The sequence below is a fragment of the Dicentrarchus labrax genome, unplaced genomic scaffold, assembly GCF_905237075.1.
Source record: "Dicentrarchus labrax unplaced genomic scaffold, dlabrax2021, whole genome shotgun sequence".
Classification (NCBI taxonomy): Eukaryota; Metazoa; Chordata; class Actinopteri; family Moronidae; genus Dicentrarchus; species Dicentrarchus labrax.
In genome coordinates this window covers 23,887,487-23,905,728 of record NW_026136718.1, presented here as the reverse complement: position 1 = coordinate 23,905,728, position 18,242 = coordinate 23,887,487, and the positions used below count along the sequence as shown (strand labels likewise).

The window sequence follows — 18,242 nt, the reverse complement described above, 5'->3', positions numbered from 1 at the left end:
GACTGACCGGAAGCATCCAACCTGACCTGAAATGACAATAATGGTGAGATAATGACAAATGATTTGATTTTTCCAATGTTGGATGCTTTATCAACCACATGCTTCCCCTTTTCTATCCATCTGAAGTGGACCACTCATGTAGAGAACAGTTTTAAGGTCATGGTGAGGTTTTCTCTGGTTTACCTTACGTAACTCTGGACATAAGGCCTTTAACTAACCCTGATCTGAACTAATAAGTGATCGTGGTCCAGACAGGCCCCTCTGGAGGCTCTTCTACAGTTTGTTTATGCAGGGAAATGAGGTCTCAGTGGATCATGGTTTAGGCTTGCTCTCTTTGCTGTGAAAACTGTGTATTTGTGGTGTGATATCTGACAAGAAAAATGAGCAAAATGACAGACTCACACCTCCAGTTTCCTCTGTTACACCACCAGCTCTGTGACCTTGCAGAAAGTAAAAGTCCATCTGGGACGGGTCACATCTGTGCTCAGAGGAATGTATCCTCCATCACCCCTATATACCCTCACCCTGAGGGCTTTGGGAATGTCAGGACTGTAAGGTTATTCTCCCCTTTCCTCTTCCCACTACCCATTCTGATTTTCTGGACTCGCACTGATGGCTGTGACCAACCCAAGCCATGTGGTACGACAGGAGCAACGTAGGCCTGTGGGCGACAACAAAAACAACTTTGTAGAGATTAGGGGGGAAAAAACAGCCTCTGATAAGGATGAGACAAACCCAAAAAACAAACAGGCCTCAAGCTACTCATTTGGATGAATCCCACGGCGTCATAAAAGACAGATTAAATAAAACATCATAATCCAGGGGATCAGGGGAATATGCAAATTCATCCCAGTGACTCATTTGTTATCCAGTAGCTCTACCTCTACCTTAAAAAAACTATATTTTTTAAAGAGGACTCAAACTCCACATCTACTCCATCCTTACATTTTCGGTTATATGTGAAATTCCATTGGCTGAGCCCTGACCTCCTTTTTAGACATCTTATCACAGGCGTCTCCTCTGAAGGTCTGGTGAAAAGGTTCTTTGTGTCAGTGATCAGCACCACTCCCACAGACATCCTTCCATGTCAACATAGGCAACGCGATTACAACACCAGCCACCAACAATCCACACTGTCACCACTCGCAAATTAAATCCACTAAACCACCACAGCTAATGCAAAGTTAACAACTGTAAGTCGTGTTCAGTTTGCTCCCATCAACAGACGTCAGCAGATGTGAGTCAATAAAAAAATAACTTTGGAAACAAAGTTAACTTTGGCTGCATGAATCATTCTGCAGCTGCCAAACGGGCCAATTTTCATTCGATCTTATAAAAAGGGTGTATTTCTCCACATTGTGATACAGCAAATGAGGCTATAAAACCTGCTGTAAACCCATTACCATCACACATTCAGCCAGAAAGCAATTTATCTTCAATGCCCCCATAAATCTGGACTATGTGTGACCCAGAATAATCAATGGACACATAATCCAAGCATTCAAGTTTTACTGAGGTTTACTGCTGCCATGGTAACAGTCAACACCAAGTCAATACCAATACCAAGACACCTCCGGTCAGCTCAGACTGACCTCTGCTTTCAAACTTCAGTGTAAAACTACTGGAGGAAGATGAAATACTGCACCAAGCAAACATTTGCTGAGACCGTCTTTACATATCTTAATAAGGCCTGGTGGGTTTTTTGTTGAATTCATAATACATTATTCAACAAAACAGGACATTACTATTTCCATTTTATTCACTACCTAAAAGTTGTTTCAACTGAAACCTCGAGATCAACATGATCAAACATGCTCAACAGGCTTTGGTTCGCTCAGACAAAAAGTTTCTGCAGTCAAAAGTAATTTCTTACAAAGGAAATAACCATAATCGGCTTCACAGCCTGCACCAACAACTGAGCGGCTGATGTTTATGACTACTGAAAATACTGTTGCAAAGACCTTCAGGGGAATAAACAACCACCATACTCTTGTGAAAGAGAATGATAGGCAGTATGAAAACACAGATTGCGTGCCTAACACTCCCTCAGCCCACACTCACAATAGACAGACTGCTTTGTTGATGCCACTTCTCATCCCTTTGCACATTTCCACTTGCACCTCATCCTCCATTTCCCCTCAAGCACTTCTGACATTGCTGCTTCTTTTATAAAGCCGTTGGGATGACACCTGGTCCAAATTAAATTGTATTAAAATACAATGAGCGTGCATATTTTCACAATGAGCAGCCACAGATGGATTCAAACCCCTGACCCTAGGTCAGTGCCATTGCCACTGAGCAACAAAGGCCAGTGTTGAACATATACATTTCACAGATGGAGAACAAGGAAGCAGCTGCCCAGCGCCTTTCAAAGAAGAAGCTCGGCACAGTTCTTACTTATGGCATGACTGGCTGCACATGACATCACTGGAAAGGCATGTATCTCTGTGTATTGCTATTAGAAATACATTGTTGTCTGTTGAGAGGCGTGTGAGGCCTCAAGTCTATAACATAGTAGAAGCACTGAGATGGGTTGAGCAGGGATGGGAAAGTGAATGAGGGACTAAGCCCTGAATTAACTCTGAAATGTTAATGGCTTTTTTAGTGAATTATGCAGCCTTTCATTGTCACAACTGTTTGGCATGAAATCTGATTTGGCTTTGCATGTGGTGTAATATGATATGATCAAAAGGTATTTAAAGCTTCAGTCAGGCGTTTAAGCTACCTCAAACATCTTGAAGAAATTTTCCCCGACCTTATTTTACAGTTAAACCTTGTGTATGTTATTGGCTGTTATTATGAATATCCTGTTCTACGGACAAAAACAGATCAGGAATGACAAAGGAATGAATAAGTGATTCAAGTCTATCCACTATGATGTAGTCTTTACCATTCTGATTCACCCTAAGGGTGAGTCAACCTGGAGTCATAAATTAAAAGGTGTTTCACGGATGAGGAGGGCTTTAGTGGTAAATCACTCTTGGATACCTTCGCCTTGGATCATTCCCAACGTCTCAGATTTCTCAAGTATTCTCGTGGCAGAGGTCATGAAAACAAAAGCTGTGGGAAGAACAAGTGATTGTTGTGCAACAACTCAGTGTTCAACCTAATGCCAAAACATACACTTAAAAACAGTATCTGTACTCCAGGATCACATTAATGGAGAGATACATCACACAGCCTTATACGTTTTTCTTCCCACCCTGATAAATAACCAAAGATGAAGTGCAGCACATCAGCTGTGCACACAGGATAAGACATCCAAGAGAGTCTTACTCAGCCTTACTCTCTCTCTCTCTCTCTCTCTCTCTCTCTCTCTGGCCTTCCTCAATAAGATCAGTGCCTCTTTAACTTGTAGAGCCCCTGAGGAGTGAGAACAGGAGGTTAGATTAAAACATAAACCTGTATGTACACATGCGTGTACATATGTCATAAACAAACATTTGGTTGAATCCAAAGAAAGACACTCTCACCTGTCCACTGCCCAGAAGTGGCACTAAAAAGAGTGTGTATTCTTTAGCTCACCTGCATAAATCAAGGTTAAAGAAAATGTAATTCATAAGAGAATTCCCCTGCACATAGAGAACTGTATCTCCTGCACACTGCCCCATCTGCCAGGGTACTACGTTTCACTCTGGCAGCCCAACAGGTTGAGCACACAGATCATTCTTTGGCAGAGCACCAACATCAACAACAATCAAGAAACAAGGAAGGCCAAATAGGGTTTGGGAATGTCTGCTTCATATGGACAAGAGCAATGCTTGACACAATGGCAGAAATTAAAGGAGTAAAAGGACCAACATTTCTGAAGCTCTGTAAATGATTACCACTTTCTTCAATACACTCTTCTTAAAGCCTGACTTACAACAAAAAGCCGCCATAAAAGGACGCGACAAAAGGCAGCACTGAAGGACAAATGGCTTACAAACAAGAAAAGCCTACAGTCTCTTCAACTCGGCCTCATAAACATGAGATCACTTGTGTTCTGTAAATACATCTCAGTCACTCTCAGTCACCGGGGAAAGGAATTCCCAGCCTCACAGAGCCTGTGTCTTATAATTCCTTGATGTGGATAAAACAACAGTGGCACGATGCAAAGATCAGGGCAGTGTGCCCCTCCCCGTGTCCTGCAGACCTCAGACTGTGTTTAAACCAAGAGATCAGACACCCGTAATCTCCATTGTCCTGTACCGGGTAGACGACAGGGTCCTACCATGGCCCACTTTAACAAGCAGGGCCATCTGCAGAGTCACAGATGGTCCCGGCAATGTCTCACAGGTTCCCACATTTAGATAGATGGTTAACCTGATATGAGAAAATGAAAAATACACACACACGATAGCGAGAGCAAAGGAAAGCAGAGAGACTGTTGCTGCTTTTAACTCATCATAATCTTCCTTGGTATGCAGTTTATTATGTTTTTAAGTCCAGGATAACACAGCAGCTATTTTTCATGCCGTATCTGCCCCTACATCATAGCTCCCCGTCCACACCCTGGATCTCCTGAAACACCATGCATATGCTTTTGATTACAATGTGTTATTCTCATCTGACAGAATGCAGTCGTCTTTGATCCAGCTCTATGCACTCCCTTAAACACAGCACCGCTAAAAACACACATTACACAGTACAGCTCCCCCACCTCAGGGTCCACCCTGTTCAAACTAACAAGGTTCATTCGGCCCAGCAAAAAAAAAAAAAAAACGGCTTCATGACGGGAATGAATAGACATCATCAAGTTGATAAATGAGGCATTTCTGTCACAAGCTGGTGCCACCATGGCGTTTAGTTTGACAGTGAACAAACAGACGGGCAATAAAGCAGGGACTGAGATAGGGGCACACTTTAAGGACACATGTAGTGAAAGAATTCAAATCAATGGCCCTCAGTGTGTCCTGCCAAATGGGTTCAACCGCTACATTTCTCCCTTTAGACAAAGTGCTGCCGAGGTAACTGTCCAGCCATTAAGTGAATGGAGACTTCCTACTGACAGCCTCATTCAAACAGGTCCTGTGGCCAAGATCTCTGTTACTGATTGGCTGCTGGACGCTGAAGCTGCGAGTTTTCATCCCAGCATGGGAGCCGTGACCTTGACCTCATGTTAAGGTGGAAACGGGCGGCTGGGAGACTCCGAGCTCTGATGGGCGAGTGAGGCCTAGCTTTGTGTCCCTCAATGGAGAGGTAATGAGTCACACAAAACTTCCCAGCGGCCAGCCAGCTGGCATGCAGCTCGCCTGCACAAAGGGATCGGCGACGGCAGGCCTTCGCCCCAACGCCGGTCTGTTTCAGCGTGGCAGCCATTCAAGCCCTGCTTTCCATTTCATCTGCACAAGTGCTTTTATGTGTGGATCTCAGTCAGACATGTGTCTCTCTGTGTGTGTTTCTTTTTTCTAGAGGGATAGTCTGACTCACCTTCACTTTGCTTTCATTTACTGGGGTCTCTGGGGAGTGGGTTGGGCTGTTTGATCTCACTGGCCCTGTTCATGCTTGGATCTAATATCAACCTTGGGTGTTCGAGTCACAAGTGGGATGCGACTGGTCGAGCAACATTTGCAGGTAGTCAGAGACACATTTGACGAGAGATGTAGCTAAGGTTGAATGCAAATGAGTCCCAGACTGCTTTGAAAGACTATCTAGTCAAATTTGTAGTGTGTGAATAGCAGGAAAAACCTCTCAATACACAGATGGATGTGGGTGATTTGCCTATTCCAAAGCATTTTTTTGAAGCATGTACCTGAGCCAAGCACCTGTCTAGTTGTAAGACTGAGAGGAAATGTGTATATCTTTGTTATGCAGCAGTTGCAGTTTCCCACGCATCCACTGATACACATCATGGCAGGACTAATTGGCTATTTGACTACTTAATCAAATCTCTGTGAAGTAGCAAAACAAGCACCAGTTACAAATAGTGTCCTAGAAATCAGACTCAAACTGTACTTGTCCCGCAGACTCACACTGGGTTTAGTTAAACCTCAGCACTGCTTTCAGTTGGTAGGCAAGATTTGCCACTCGTAATATTTATTATAAGATGTAAAAATGGTCTTGTAAAACACAAGCCTCACCCTGTATGGAATTATTTGTGGATGTTAGAGAGTTGGAAAGAAAACTCATTTCACAAAATATCTCAGTTTCCCACACAAGGAAAAAGTTACACACACACACACACACACAAACAACTCCTGATGTCTGGTTACAGTTTAGTGGTATTCCTGGGAGTATTCCTGCAGGAGGAGAGAGTCTAAATGAAAGTCTGTGCCTTTAATGAAAGACACCTTCCACAGTGCTGTGGGCTTGGGGGCTGACGGCCAACAGATGGGGCTTATCAACTGGTAACAACACAGCAGCACCTTTAGGTACTTCCCCCCACCACCACCACCACCACCATACACCACGTCCAGCTACCATTTCAGACAGCCTGAGGGAGGGAATACTCTCTTCAGATAAACTGATGTGAACAATCCGTAGCAGGCTGACCCTCCATTACTTCTGTGATGCAACAGAGGCCAGCAGCCCTCGCATTTCCCATAAATGACTCGTCATACCAAGCTATTTCCAGGAACTATTTCTCAAGGGTCTGACAGTGAGAACAAGTTAAAACCACAAGTCTACTCACTAAAATTGTAAATCTTGTTATTTGAAAATACATACCAAAATGTTATTGATGTACACATTACAGCATTACAGTCTGAACTGCACATATCAAGGAGAACTACACAAACAAATTTGGTCTGATCTAGTCAAAATGTCTCCACTTTTCACAAGCTTGGGTTTCATATGCAAACAAAACTAAAGTCTGTGCCAGCTGTAATGACCTTTGGCATTACAGTCATACACCTTGCGCGGTGGCATCAAAGGATCATTCAAATACTCCATCCTGTTTGAAGTCACCTTAGTTCTTTTTGGCTGCATTTAAACTTTGGTATTCGCTGTTGATTCTTGTTTTTTACTGTCGCCCACAGCATTCATAACTTCACCAAAATAACTGAGGAAGCTGAGAAGCTTTCCAAGCAATTTTCTTCCCATCCCATACTGTAGACTATGCTCTGCTCAGCATGATCAGTTTGTCCTTCACATACAAAGCAGACATTTTTAAAAGCACGCCAGTCATTTTCTTGTTATTATTGCTGCTCTTTTAGCAAGAGTGGAAAACCAAAGAAAAGGCTCATTTGATTTATCGAACACTGTATGACTAAAAATGAAGCACAAACTCTAACTGCAAGTTGCTCTGTGATGGCTTACTGTCTGATGCAGAGTGGTTGCCAAGAAAAGACTGGGCAAATCATCACAAAAGCCCAACAGCAGCTATGATGGATATGAAACTGGGTTTGTCCCAAATATTATTTCATTTTTTTTCTTCCAGTCTCCCCTTCCTAACAAGCTCAGTGTTGTGAGGGAGTATGGACACAAACTAAAGCTGCTGACTATTCAGCATCACTAATGCATATGAATGTTATCACTCCACATGTCTATTGACTACTTGAGTGTACAGTAAACATGGTTGTAGTTGGTTATGGTAGAATTACACCACTGTTCCACAGTAAGACAGCTCCAGACAGCTTTGGAGAGACATAATGCCACAGTATGTTAGAATCTAAACAGGTGGAGTTGGAAAATTTAACAATTTGTGCGCCTTCATTGTGGAAAAGCAACAATACAGCGTCTCATTCAATACATGTTTTCAGTACTCCGGTGTCAGTGGAAGTTCCCTTGAAGGCTCAACTCCCCAGTGAGCTCCGGGAGTGCAACCTTTAGGTTGGTAACAGGATCTTTCTTCAGGGTGAGAATCCATTTCTTGCAAACAAGTGGGATAGCTTAATGGTTAGCTAGAATTTCCTGCTTTCTCATAAATAAATGTCTAATGGCAGACTGTGAAAGTTCGATGTGTCATGAGATCAGTAACAACGGCCACAATAAAAACTAAAAGGATTTACTTGGAAATGAAATAAACTTGGTTTCTCTTTCAGACTGAGGCCAGAGACATTTGATTATTCATTTGACTGCAGTGAAGTTTGGAAATCCCAGAGTGAGCCCAATCTGTGTTTTACAAATTAAGTGCTCTCATTTACTACAACTCACTGCGCGGTGATTCATACATTCGTACTCAAATATTAACCCACATTAATGTGCCCAGTACAAGGCATCAATTCTGGATTGATTGGTGGTCAGTAAAGGTTTAATTCAGAGAAGTGCTAACTAAAAAGCAGAACATAATGGAGAGCAGGTCATCCATTTTTATGGCAAAGCACTTTTTTGCTGCTATAGCAGGATGGTCTCTCCCCAGTGGGGCTGCTGCGAGCGGGTCTGGCTGAATCTCAAAATAAGAAACTGGGATACAGAGATGAGTGAGAGCGAGAGAGAGACCCAGAAGCTCAGAGAAAGCAGTCAGAGGAGAGGAACAAAGTATACAAAATGCCTGAGGGAGCGGGCAGGCACAGAAATTACTGGCAAGGATAAAAGATGAATCCGGATGGTGAGGAAATATCCCAGAGGAGGAGGCTATAAAGGAGGGAGGAACAAAAGCCAATGCAGGAGGGTGAATTGCGTGTGCTTCAAAGCACAATGAGCCGGGCGGAGGAGAGCCGTCGTCTCACATTGACCTGTCCAAGCAAAAGCCTGTGTGGAGGCCTCAGGTCATTCTCAGTGCCACTACTAGAGTTATCTGGAGCATTAAAATGATGCACATCTGCCATGAAATAAAGAGTGGACTGATTAGAGTTCAACATCGGCTGATAAATATTAATATTAGGTGAGCTTTGGCATTTTGTCTTGCAAAGGTACAAGTTAGAAAAATAAACATTCTGCGTCAAAAGTGCAGTCCTTTGTGCAATGGTGTTGAAGTGACGAGAAGCAGACAACCAAAAACCTCTGTATCCAGGCCATTGACGCTCGTTCACAAACACTCCACCAGCCTGCTACAGGGTGCCTTCTACCACTTGCACTAAAAGTGTAAATCAGTGTGACAAGTGAGGGCCTACAGGACGGTACAAACACAGCAGGAAGCAGATAAGACCACGAAGAGGGAGTCTGGCCTGAAACGGCAGTAGTATGAGGAGAGCAGAGGATGGCTTATTAGATCAGACAGCCATTTGCCACGAACTAGACTGAAAATATAAAATGGCAGCACATGCTTTCTGACTGAGGGTTCATCAGTAGTGATGTTTGTTGGAGTGGAAGTGCAGTTTCTGCTTCTTGTAGTGTGTAATAGCCATTCAGGTCAAGTTGTATGAGGCAAGAAGAGAGATGACGTCAATACCTATCAAGTCTTTTGATTTAGTTTAATAAGAAGATTGATACCACGCTCATGTCTGTCCCTTTAATAAGAAGCTACAGCCAGCAGCTAGCTTAGCTTAGCATTAAAACTAAACAACTAGCAACTAGCCTTGCTTTGTCTAAACGTTTTTAAAAATCCAACTATGAGTGCATTTTTCAGTATCTACAATAACTGGGGTGTACAAATGATTGGTGGATTTGTGGGGGATTATGTGAGGAACTATTTCTTGGCCAGGTGCAGTGACTTAGTTTGTACAGAGCCAGGGTAGCTCCCCCTTTTTTCCAGTCTTTATGCTAAGCTAAAGTAACTGTCCCCTGGCTGTAGCTTCATATTTAACAAACAGACGTGAGAGTGGTATCGTTCTTCCTCTCTAACTCTCGAAAATATTCTGTTACGGTGCTACTGAAAGAGATAATGTAGTTAAAACAATATGGCCGAATATATCCCAGCTTGGATTAGATTTAGATTATTAACTGTTCCACCGAACTGAAACCCAACACCGGATATTTTACGTGTAAAGAGAAATCCAGCAGATCTTACTGCCTTAGCCTAAACCGATGAGTCCAGTGTTTACACACACCCTCATATCCACAGGTGCTTTCTTTTCTGTATCACTTGTGTGATGGTAGGATGATTGATGAAAAGGGTCTTTCAACTTTAAAGACTCAACCTGGCTGATCCACTGGCTCGTATACAGAGGGGAGGTGAGGGGAGTTCACATTCCAGTCAAATCCCAGTCTAAACACCTGCATGGCAAAGACTACAAATCCACATGTGTTTCCTTCCTGTTAAACTACCAGGTCATTTTTAACTCACATTTCTCCCACGACGCAGCATTTTTACACCTTAGGTTAATATCAGATGAGAATACCTTTGTGTGTATTTGCACACATAGACCAGTTACACACTACAATTCACTGCAACATAACTTCCTTTTGGCAAAAGAAGTGTCTTTCAAAGAGCATGGGAGGATTTACTTAATATGAGGTTCTTTTTATACAGCTCTGATTCACTATCAGCGTCTCAGATCCTTTATCTCTCACTTCCTACTAATCTCTCTCACCAGATAGCAACCATTTACGTGGAGTGATAAAAGGAGGAGGAGTTCATAAGAATTTTACATGACCTTTTATCGTCTCTTTCTGCAAAGATCCCGAGATGTGTCTTAACATTTCTGAGATTAAGATTAATTCCATTGCGTAATATTTAAGTCTGTCTTTGTGGCGGTGGTGGCCTGGGAGGAGGGCCTGTGGAGGAGCACAAAAGCAGGGCGGGAGATCATATCATTTAAAGACAGTCTGAGCTGAGAAAGGAAACCCACGCAGGTGGCCTGAAATGCTTCTGGCTAGTGGCGGCAAGATAAAGACCAGCCGACAATAGTTTTATAGCCCTCTGAGCTGTCAATATTTCTCCAGGGTTGCCACGGAAAAGAATGTGGTGAGGTGCTGTAAAGTGCACGCTACGGTAAAGTTAGTTTAACTTGAAGTCAGATGTGTATTTATTTGATCTTTGGGCTAAATCTTGTAGTCTCAGTCTACAGAATTAAGAATAACAGCTACATGTGGATTCAGGCAGACGGCTGAGCAGATGTTGTTGCCACGAACTGAAACTATCTCTCCTGAATAAACACAGGTGAGGTCACACCGACCTTTATTATGTGCACAAAATTACAAGCAGTACTTGCAATAAAACAGGTTTGGTACGAGAACACTATTTTGCATTGTGAAGTTGGGAAGTAGCAGGTACCACAAGTCCTGATCACTACAGAGCACAGTGGCACAGTGGCACAGTGGCCCTGTATGTGACTCAGAGTTGTTTATGTGTAGTTCAAGAGTTCAGTCCTAATAAAGTAGAAAAGTATAACGCTGCAGCGGCTCAGTGGCTGATTTAGAACCGAGATAACTCACAGAAATTGGAGGAAGTAAAAAACAAAAAACATCCAGAACCAGCCATGCAGCTGTTCATGGCTCACTTCTTCTCCAGCCATGAGTGACAACCTGGACGGAAGACTTTAAGTTATTGAGTTGACTTTGACAGTTTAATGATGCCTGGCCCTGCACCGGGTTTTGCCGGTCTGCTGACCTGTGCCTTTTCAGTATCATGTCAAACATTAAATCCACTCTAATTGGCCGGTCAAGTCTTTAAAGGGCAAGTGATAAGCAAGATGGGGGCGGCTGTGTTTGCTCTTTTGTGTTTTGAAGGGGTGTGTAGAGGGGGTTTTTGAGGTCAGCAGGCTTTTGAGGTCAGGGGGTAGAGGACCCCCCCCCCACACACCTCCTCCTCCTCCCAGACTGGGTTGAATTGTCCTGCTGGCTCCTCAGCCCCACATTCAGAACTCCATAAAGAGTAATGACTGCTGGGGAATGTTATTTAATAAGTATGAGTGTGTCTCACACACACACACACACACACACACACACAGTCACACACACCTCAGGGCAAGGAGATAGCTTATCGTGGTCCCCAATTCCTGCAGCAGAAAAAACAATCCCCTTTCACCAACAACAAACTAAAGCTTAACTTCCTCTCAAGGAACAAAAACAGGAATCTTTCACACGCATACATTCCAGTGGAGAAGCCCAAAACACACTTAACACAAATGTTGGTCTATACACCTGAAAATATACACAAGACCAGCAGAGGGATTTTAGGTGAGTGTATCGACGCCCACACTCAGAAGCACTTGCTCTCATGGAGCGTCCCACCACAGGAATGTAAAGTGTAATCACTCACACATTTCCCTCGAGCAAAGCAATGAAAAACCTTCACCTTAATTTTAACAAAATGTCTCCTTTCATAAACACAGCCTCAACCCCCAACTCCACTTCCCCCCCACATCTGCCCTAATCACACCATCCATTTCAGCCAATTTAGGGAGCGCGTGTGGGGTGCAAGGTCTCAGAAGTGCAAGCAAGTGCTGTGGTTTCCTGGTCATTGGCTTTTTGGAATGCTTGACTTGACAGAACGGCTCAGCAGAAACCACTTCAATCACAGGCCCAGCGATCCACCGGGGGCTGAGGTGCCGAGACACACACATAGTTAATGGAGCCTGGTGAAACCTCGAGTTCAACTTGGTACAAAGACCGCACTTCTCATTTCAATGTCAGATCGCTCTGGTAGAGAAATTATTTGCTGACAATGAAGTGTTTATGCCATATTATCAAGTTACAATGAAGAACACTGAACAAAGCCATTGGTTTGTTCAGTGTTTGGTATTTTCTTTTCAGACTCTGGTCCCAAAAATGCAAAGTCAGAGTGCTGAAAATAAGCTGCGAGGAAGTAGAAAGATAGGAAATAGATGACATAAGCTATAAGAGAGCTGAGTGAAAACAACAGGCCACAGCATCATGGCTGTCTAGGCATTCTCAGTGTCTGGCTTGCAAGAGGGGGGAACAGGAGGGGGAGGGGGGGAGTTGGTACAGGAATAAATGAGCAAGTCTTTGAAATCTGCTCTATAATTAGCAGGGGTACTATATCAACGGCAGGTTGTCTGGACCTGCAGAAATATGCTGACGGTTCTGATAATGAAAGAGGAAAGAGGAGTAGAGGCTCTTGATCCTGTTCTAAAATCTGATCCAAGACTGACTGACGTCATTCTTTTCTTTGTGTGAATGATTTAAAGTCTTTGTTCGCCTTATGGAAAGAGATTGAGCCGAGTGTCTGTCACACCGCACATATTAACTCAGCCACTTGATAAACAAAAATGGAATCACTAGTGAGAGCACAACGGATAAAATTTGATTTCACTCACTGATAAAATATTATCATTCCTACATTATCTGAAGCTCCATCGTGCATCGTGACATCAACTGCTATTGACCTGGAATGGGGTGTGCACTGACTCATTTTTGTGGCCTCACTTAATAAATCAAAGTCCCAGTAATGGCCAGACTGGGTCAATGAAATGCAAATAGGGAATGGCAGTCAGCAGGCTAATGTGTTTTCCTGATCTCTAAGTTTATAGTAGCATAGATGATGTGCTACTGCCGTCCACAGAATCTTTCATCCCAGGCTCACGGAGCCGCACGAATGTCACAGCTCTGCAGTGGGAAGATCGGCTCTGGAGTGACATCGAGAGACAGAAAGGATGGTAACTGCAGAGCATAGAGAGCTCAATCTTACTCAAGGGGTTGTTTAAGCGAGCGGAAAAGTTGCACAGTGGATAGCATAAAGCTCCTTTAAGCAAGTGAGAAACTGCAACTGCTGCAGGCCCCCCTCTATCCTTAAATGTTATGTCACATGTAGTGTGTGTCAAGCAAGGCATTGTATAAGCTGATTTCTTTGAGGTCTGACATTTAAGCTGAGTGCACCTGACAGTTACAAATGCACAACTGCAATTTTAAAGCAAACTTACTTACACAGCTGGTTCAATAATGTATACTTTCAGAATAAAATCTCATAACCAATGAGTGAACTGTGAATCTTGCACACTTTTTCTTGGAGCCCATTGCTTTGAATTCAACATTTTATGCACATAATTATCCTATTTATGTACAGGTGGGAAATAAAACCTTTTGCCATGCTTGGATCAAAGCATTTCGTCAGTGAGTGACAGTTGTGCTGCAGGTTTATGTTCTAATAGTACAACCTACAACACGTCACCAACCGACAATATAATACTTTAAAGTCACAAGATTATCATGTAAGACTAGTATGTGCACAGTTTGCAGCACTAATGCACAATGGATTTAACAGGATCCTGGTCTTGTATCCATGACGAGTATGACACGGTGCCAGCAATGTGAGGCGTTATTACTATCTCATGCACTACTCTGTGTTTGGAGTTTTCTCAGTGGATCTGTGAACGCTTTCCTCTATTTGGTACTGTGAGACAGTCTCTGGTGCGGTCTGTACGAGGAATGTGGTGAACTGCCAGCCATGTGCTCTCGGACCAGAAAAGCCAGAGGGCCACTTGCCGCCACAAGTATTACAGCTCCACCTCCACACTGAGCCAGTGTAACTTAAAACCCAGCAGAGTGCTCTGACATTGGACTGCACTACAGAGCCTGGTCTGGCTGAGGAGCTCTGATGGTAGTCCAACGCAGACACTGATGGGGTGTCACAGGAGAGCTGTCAAACACAGGGCTGAGGGATACATGCCAGGCTCCTGATGTGTATGTGTGTGTGGGTCTGTGTGTGTGTGAGAGGCCGAGGATAAGACACAGGGGGAGAGAAGGAAAGTGTTTCGAATGGGTCTGGATAAACAGACTACCAAACAGAGACGACTTCTCGTTATTTTTCATACAGAACATTTAAAGGTTTACTGTTTGTTTAAAAGGATCTCTGTATTTAGTTGGATTCCACTGTATAAATAGCCATGTCAATCAATTATGGACACTAGAAGCATCACTTAAAGGTCTATATATGGACAGCTCTTGCACAGCTGGTGTTGTTGACAGAGAATAAAAGGCTCGATATGAGGAGGAGCAAAAGTGAAAGAGAAAGAGAAATGCTGCACTTCCAGCAAACCAACTCCTTTGACCTAAATGTGTCATCGCACCAGGCATTTAAAAATATGCCTGCATACAAACATTACCACAGAGGGAATAGGACAACAGTATTACACACCAATAGTAGTGCGCCTGATACACTCCCGGACAAACTTCTTCCGAACAGCGAGGGGGCTCACGTGGTGGGACAGCGGTGGTGATACCTTACCAATGGGTCAACCTCTGATTCTGCATTAATCCGGTGTGGCGAATGAATCTGCAGCTGTGTCCTTCAGCAGACGATCCGGGGACAAGTCACAGCCACATCATAAAAGCCCACCCCCGCCCACTGAGCCCTCGGTGCCTTGAACTGCTCCATTTACACTAATTGTCATTCAGATGAGGGAGGGTTCTGTTGTTTAAGGCTGCCCCTGACACCATTAATATGAAAAGCACAATTAAGAGTAATTAGGCTTTTCCAGGCAAAAAAAAAAAAAAAGGGGGGGGGGGATTGGGTTATCTGGTAACCTAGCACGCAGGACCTCCTGCACAACAACATGTAGCACGAAGGGATTAGATTATTTCATCCCAACATGTTTACTATGGCTGCAGACATTGAATAAATCAGACCGTAATTCATTTGACTTTAATGTTGCCGTTTGGTGTTAACTTTATACAGCAGTGTGAGTATTTTATTCATAAAACACGTCTCTAATCCCAACACTGCTGTAATAACTGATAAAGAGAGCTGGAGTCTGGAGAAAACTATAATAAACTCATAGGAAACCAGATACTGTGTCACTGTATAATCATCCATTAACACTATGAGTTGCATCCGAGCTCAGAGAGGAGCAGACTTGCAAATATGAACTGATGGGGCCTCTTTAGATCAGGATCAAACTGGCTTCAAGACCAAGCAGCAAATCCTGCAGCCTTTGACTTCCGACATCTAGATCTGACCAAGCTGACTCTTTACAGGTATACTGCAAGTGCTCATCGCATTGTGACTGCACTTCACATGTAGCTCAACAGGCAAATTTAACCTCAAACCAGAGTTAGACTAAAAAATCTCTGCAGACATCAGGTTTAAAGAGCGGTCAGGCTGCGGAGGAATACCTTGAGGGAAAACTACCCCATTCACAGACCACAGGAAGCAGGGTCTGGGGAACATGCAAGGACTTGCTGAACCTAAACTGGAGCGGGGTAAACCCACTGGGGTATGTCCAAGCTGGAGAAAATGTTCCGGACTGGACACTTCTGGGGGAAGAAAGAGTATTCCTAAGTGCTTCCTGGAGAGTAAGCTTAAACATAAATACACACACTAACTCACACACACACATCAATATCACATCACACACCCCCGCCCCCCAGTCACCCAGGAGGAGACACAGAGACTAAAGGAGCCAGGCCATGGCCTCATGCTGTGTTATCAGGGTAATGAATTCTTACTGGTGGCCATGCAAAGTTCAACATGTGAAGCAGGACAAAGTGAGGACAGCAGAGCATCATGTTAAACCCAGAATATCCACAAGTGCCCACCAGAAGCCGTACTTACACCTATATCAATGGCCACTTGTATCAAATAAGAATACACTGACACTCATTAGTGTTTTAAAGTAACAATGTATCGACGTTTTTAAGTTAAGAGAGTCGCTTCCCGCCAGGACAAATGTGCGTCATAACCAACGTTACCTGTAATTTAACTGTGATTATATAAAGCCGTACCGTGGACCGTACCGTGCTGGTCCAAGAGAGAGAGCCTGTTTATAGCAGTGTAATAACTAGGTGGCCACTAGCACTGGCTCAGCCAGCCTGTCACACGCCCCTCCGCGTGGGAAGAGATGCAAACAGCAGCGCGTGTCTCTCAGTATGAAGTAATGGGCTAAAAAAAAACAACGCAGGAAGAATTACAACTAACTTACCTAACATTGATACAGAAATACAGTTTGTCTGGCTCAATAAAGTGGCACAAACATTTACTTTACTCCTACTTTCAGGTAGTTTTCAAGTTAGTATGGTAGGATGTTACAAACGTGTGGTGACCTTAGCTAACTTTATTTTCTTGTACGTCATTATTTTATGGTTCAGTTCAGCCACTGATTCCTCCTCGTGCCGTTTCCTTTCAGAGCCTCGCGCGGGACGTGCGCGGGCAGCCCCGGTGTATAACAGAGAGTAAGTACTCACGCACTGCCTCCTGTTTGGGGTCCAGCTCGGAGCAGGTCTGCTGAAGCTGGCTGATCTTGCTCTGCAGACCCCTGACCCGCTGGTTGGTGGATGTGAGGTCGTTTTCCAGCTCCTGGAATATGGAGCAGGCATGTCTGGCCAGGTCCGACAGCTGCCGCAAGGTCCGAGATAGAGCCACATTACTGATGGAGACCAGATCCTCGAAAAGCAGACCCTCCTCGTTTGGGATTTGATACCTGCAAAGCAACTGGGGTTCCACGACTCGTTTGGCAAATGGCATGTTGGTGTGGACCGGGGAATAAATCCGACAAAAGTGACCCAAAAGTGAGCAGAAAGAAGTTCTCCCCCCTCGCCCCCTGATCCAGTTTTTCTGAATTCAGCTGCTGCTGATGCCCCCCATCCTTTCATTTGTTAGAGAGGACTGTTGTGCTCCTGGCTGCTGCGCCGGGTCATCTGCTGTCCCTAATACTAGTGTGTTTTTCACTGCTCCAAAGTAGAGGTGGTTTTTAAAAAAAAGGCAACTTTGAAAACCTGGAGGGGATCACAGGATCCGGACTGCTGAGCTGCAGAGCTGCCGTGTTGGCTTCACTGTCCTCAGGAAAAACGAGCACAGTGGTCACACTTTCATACAACACACACCAAAGGTCTTATAGGCACGTTAATACAGTACAGCGTACAGTAAAATGAGTTCAGTATATTCAGTATATCAACTATCCGATAGAGACCGTTTATTGGACATGTCAGTGAGGGGAGATCCAAATTGTATTTTCATACATTTAACATTTGCTTTTAATCAGAACTAAAATGATAAGTTTGTAATTAATTAATTGATTACAGGAATCAACAGAGAATCAACCAGTAAGAATTTTAATAACTGATTCATTGTATATGTCATTTTTAAAAAAAGCAAAAATACCAAAAGCCGCACTGCTTCCAGCTTCCAGTCTGGTTCCAAATGTGAATATTTGCTGGTTTTAATAACACACTGAATGTCTTTGGGTTTGGGACTGTTGGTCAGACAAAATAAGACATTTCAAGGTGTTACCTGAGGCTCTGGGTAACTGTGAGGGACATTTTTTTCACTATTTTCTGACATTTTATAGACCAAAACATTAGTTGATGAATCAAAACATTCATATTCAGACTCATTGAGAGTAACGGTTGTTGCAGCCCTGCGTTTAACCATCGTCTCGTTTTCAGAGTTGGCCACAGAGGCAGATGTAAATGAATGACACAGAGCTTATGTAACTTATCCTGGACAAGCATCACACTGGTTTTGTTATTTACAATGCAGTGGTTTGGCTGGGTGCATTATAGGCGAAAATGGAAGAGGGGTTGGACAGCTTCTCAGGTCACAC

General features: G+C 43.7%; 1 protein-coding gene across 4 annotated transcripts in view; it reads right to left on the bottom strand.

Annotated features, from left to right (window-relative positions):
* nhsa (Nance-Horan syndrome a (congenital cataracts and dental anomalies)) overlaps positions 1 to 17,359 on the bottom strand; it is a 59,313-nt gene extending 41,954 nt beyond the window's left edge. For all 4 annotated transcript variants that reach the window (XM_051376751.1, XM_051376752.1, XM_051376750.1 and 1 more), the window contains exon 1: positions 16,885 to 17,359. In XM_051376751.1, coding sequence (XP_051232711.1) covers positions 16,885 to 17,164 — 280 coding nt within the window. In that variant the 5' untranslated portion in view covers positions 17,165 to 17,359. The remainder of the gene's footprint in view (positions 1 to 16,884) is intronic.
* Positions 17,360 to 18,242: the final 883 nt, after the last annotated feature.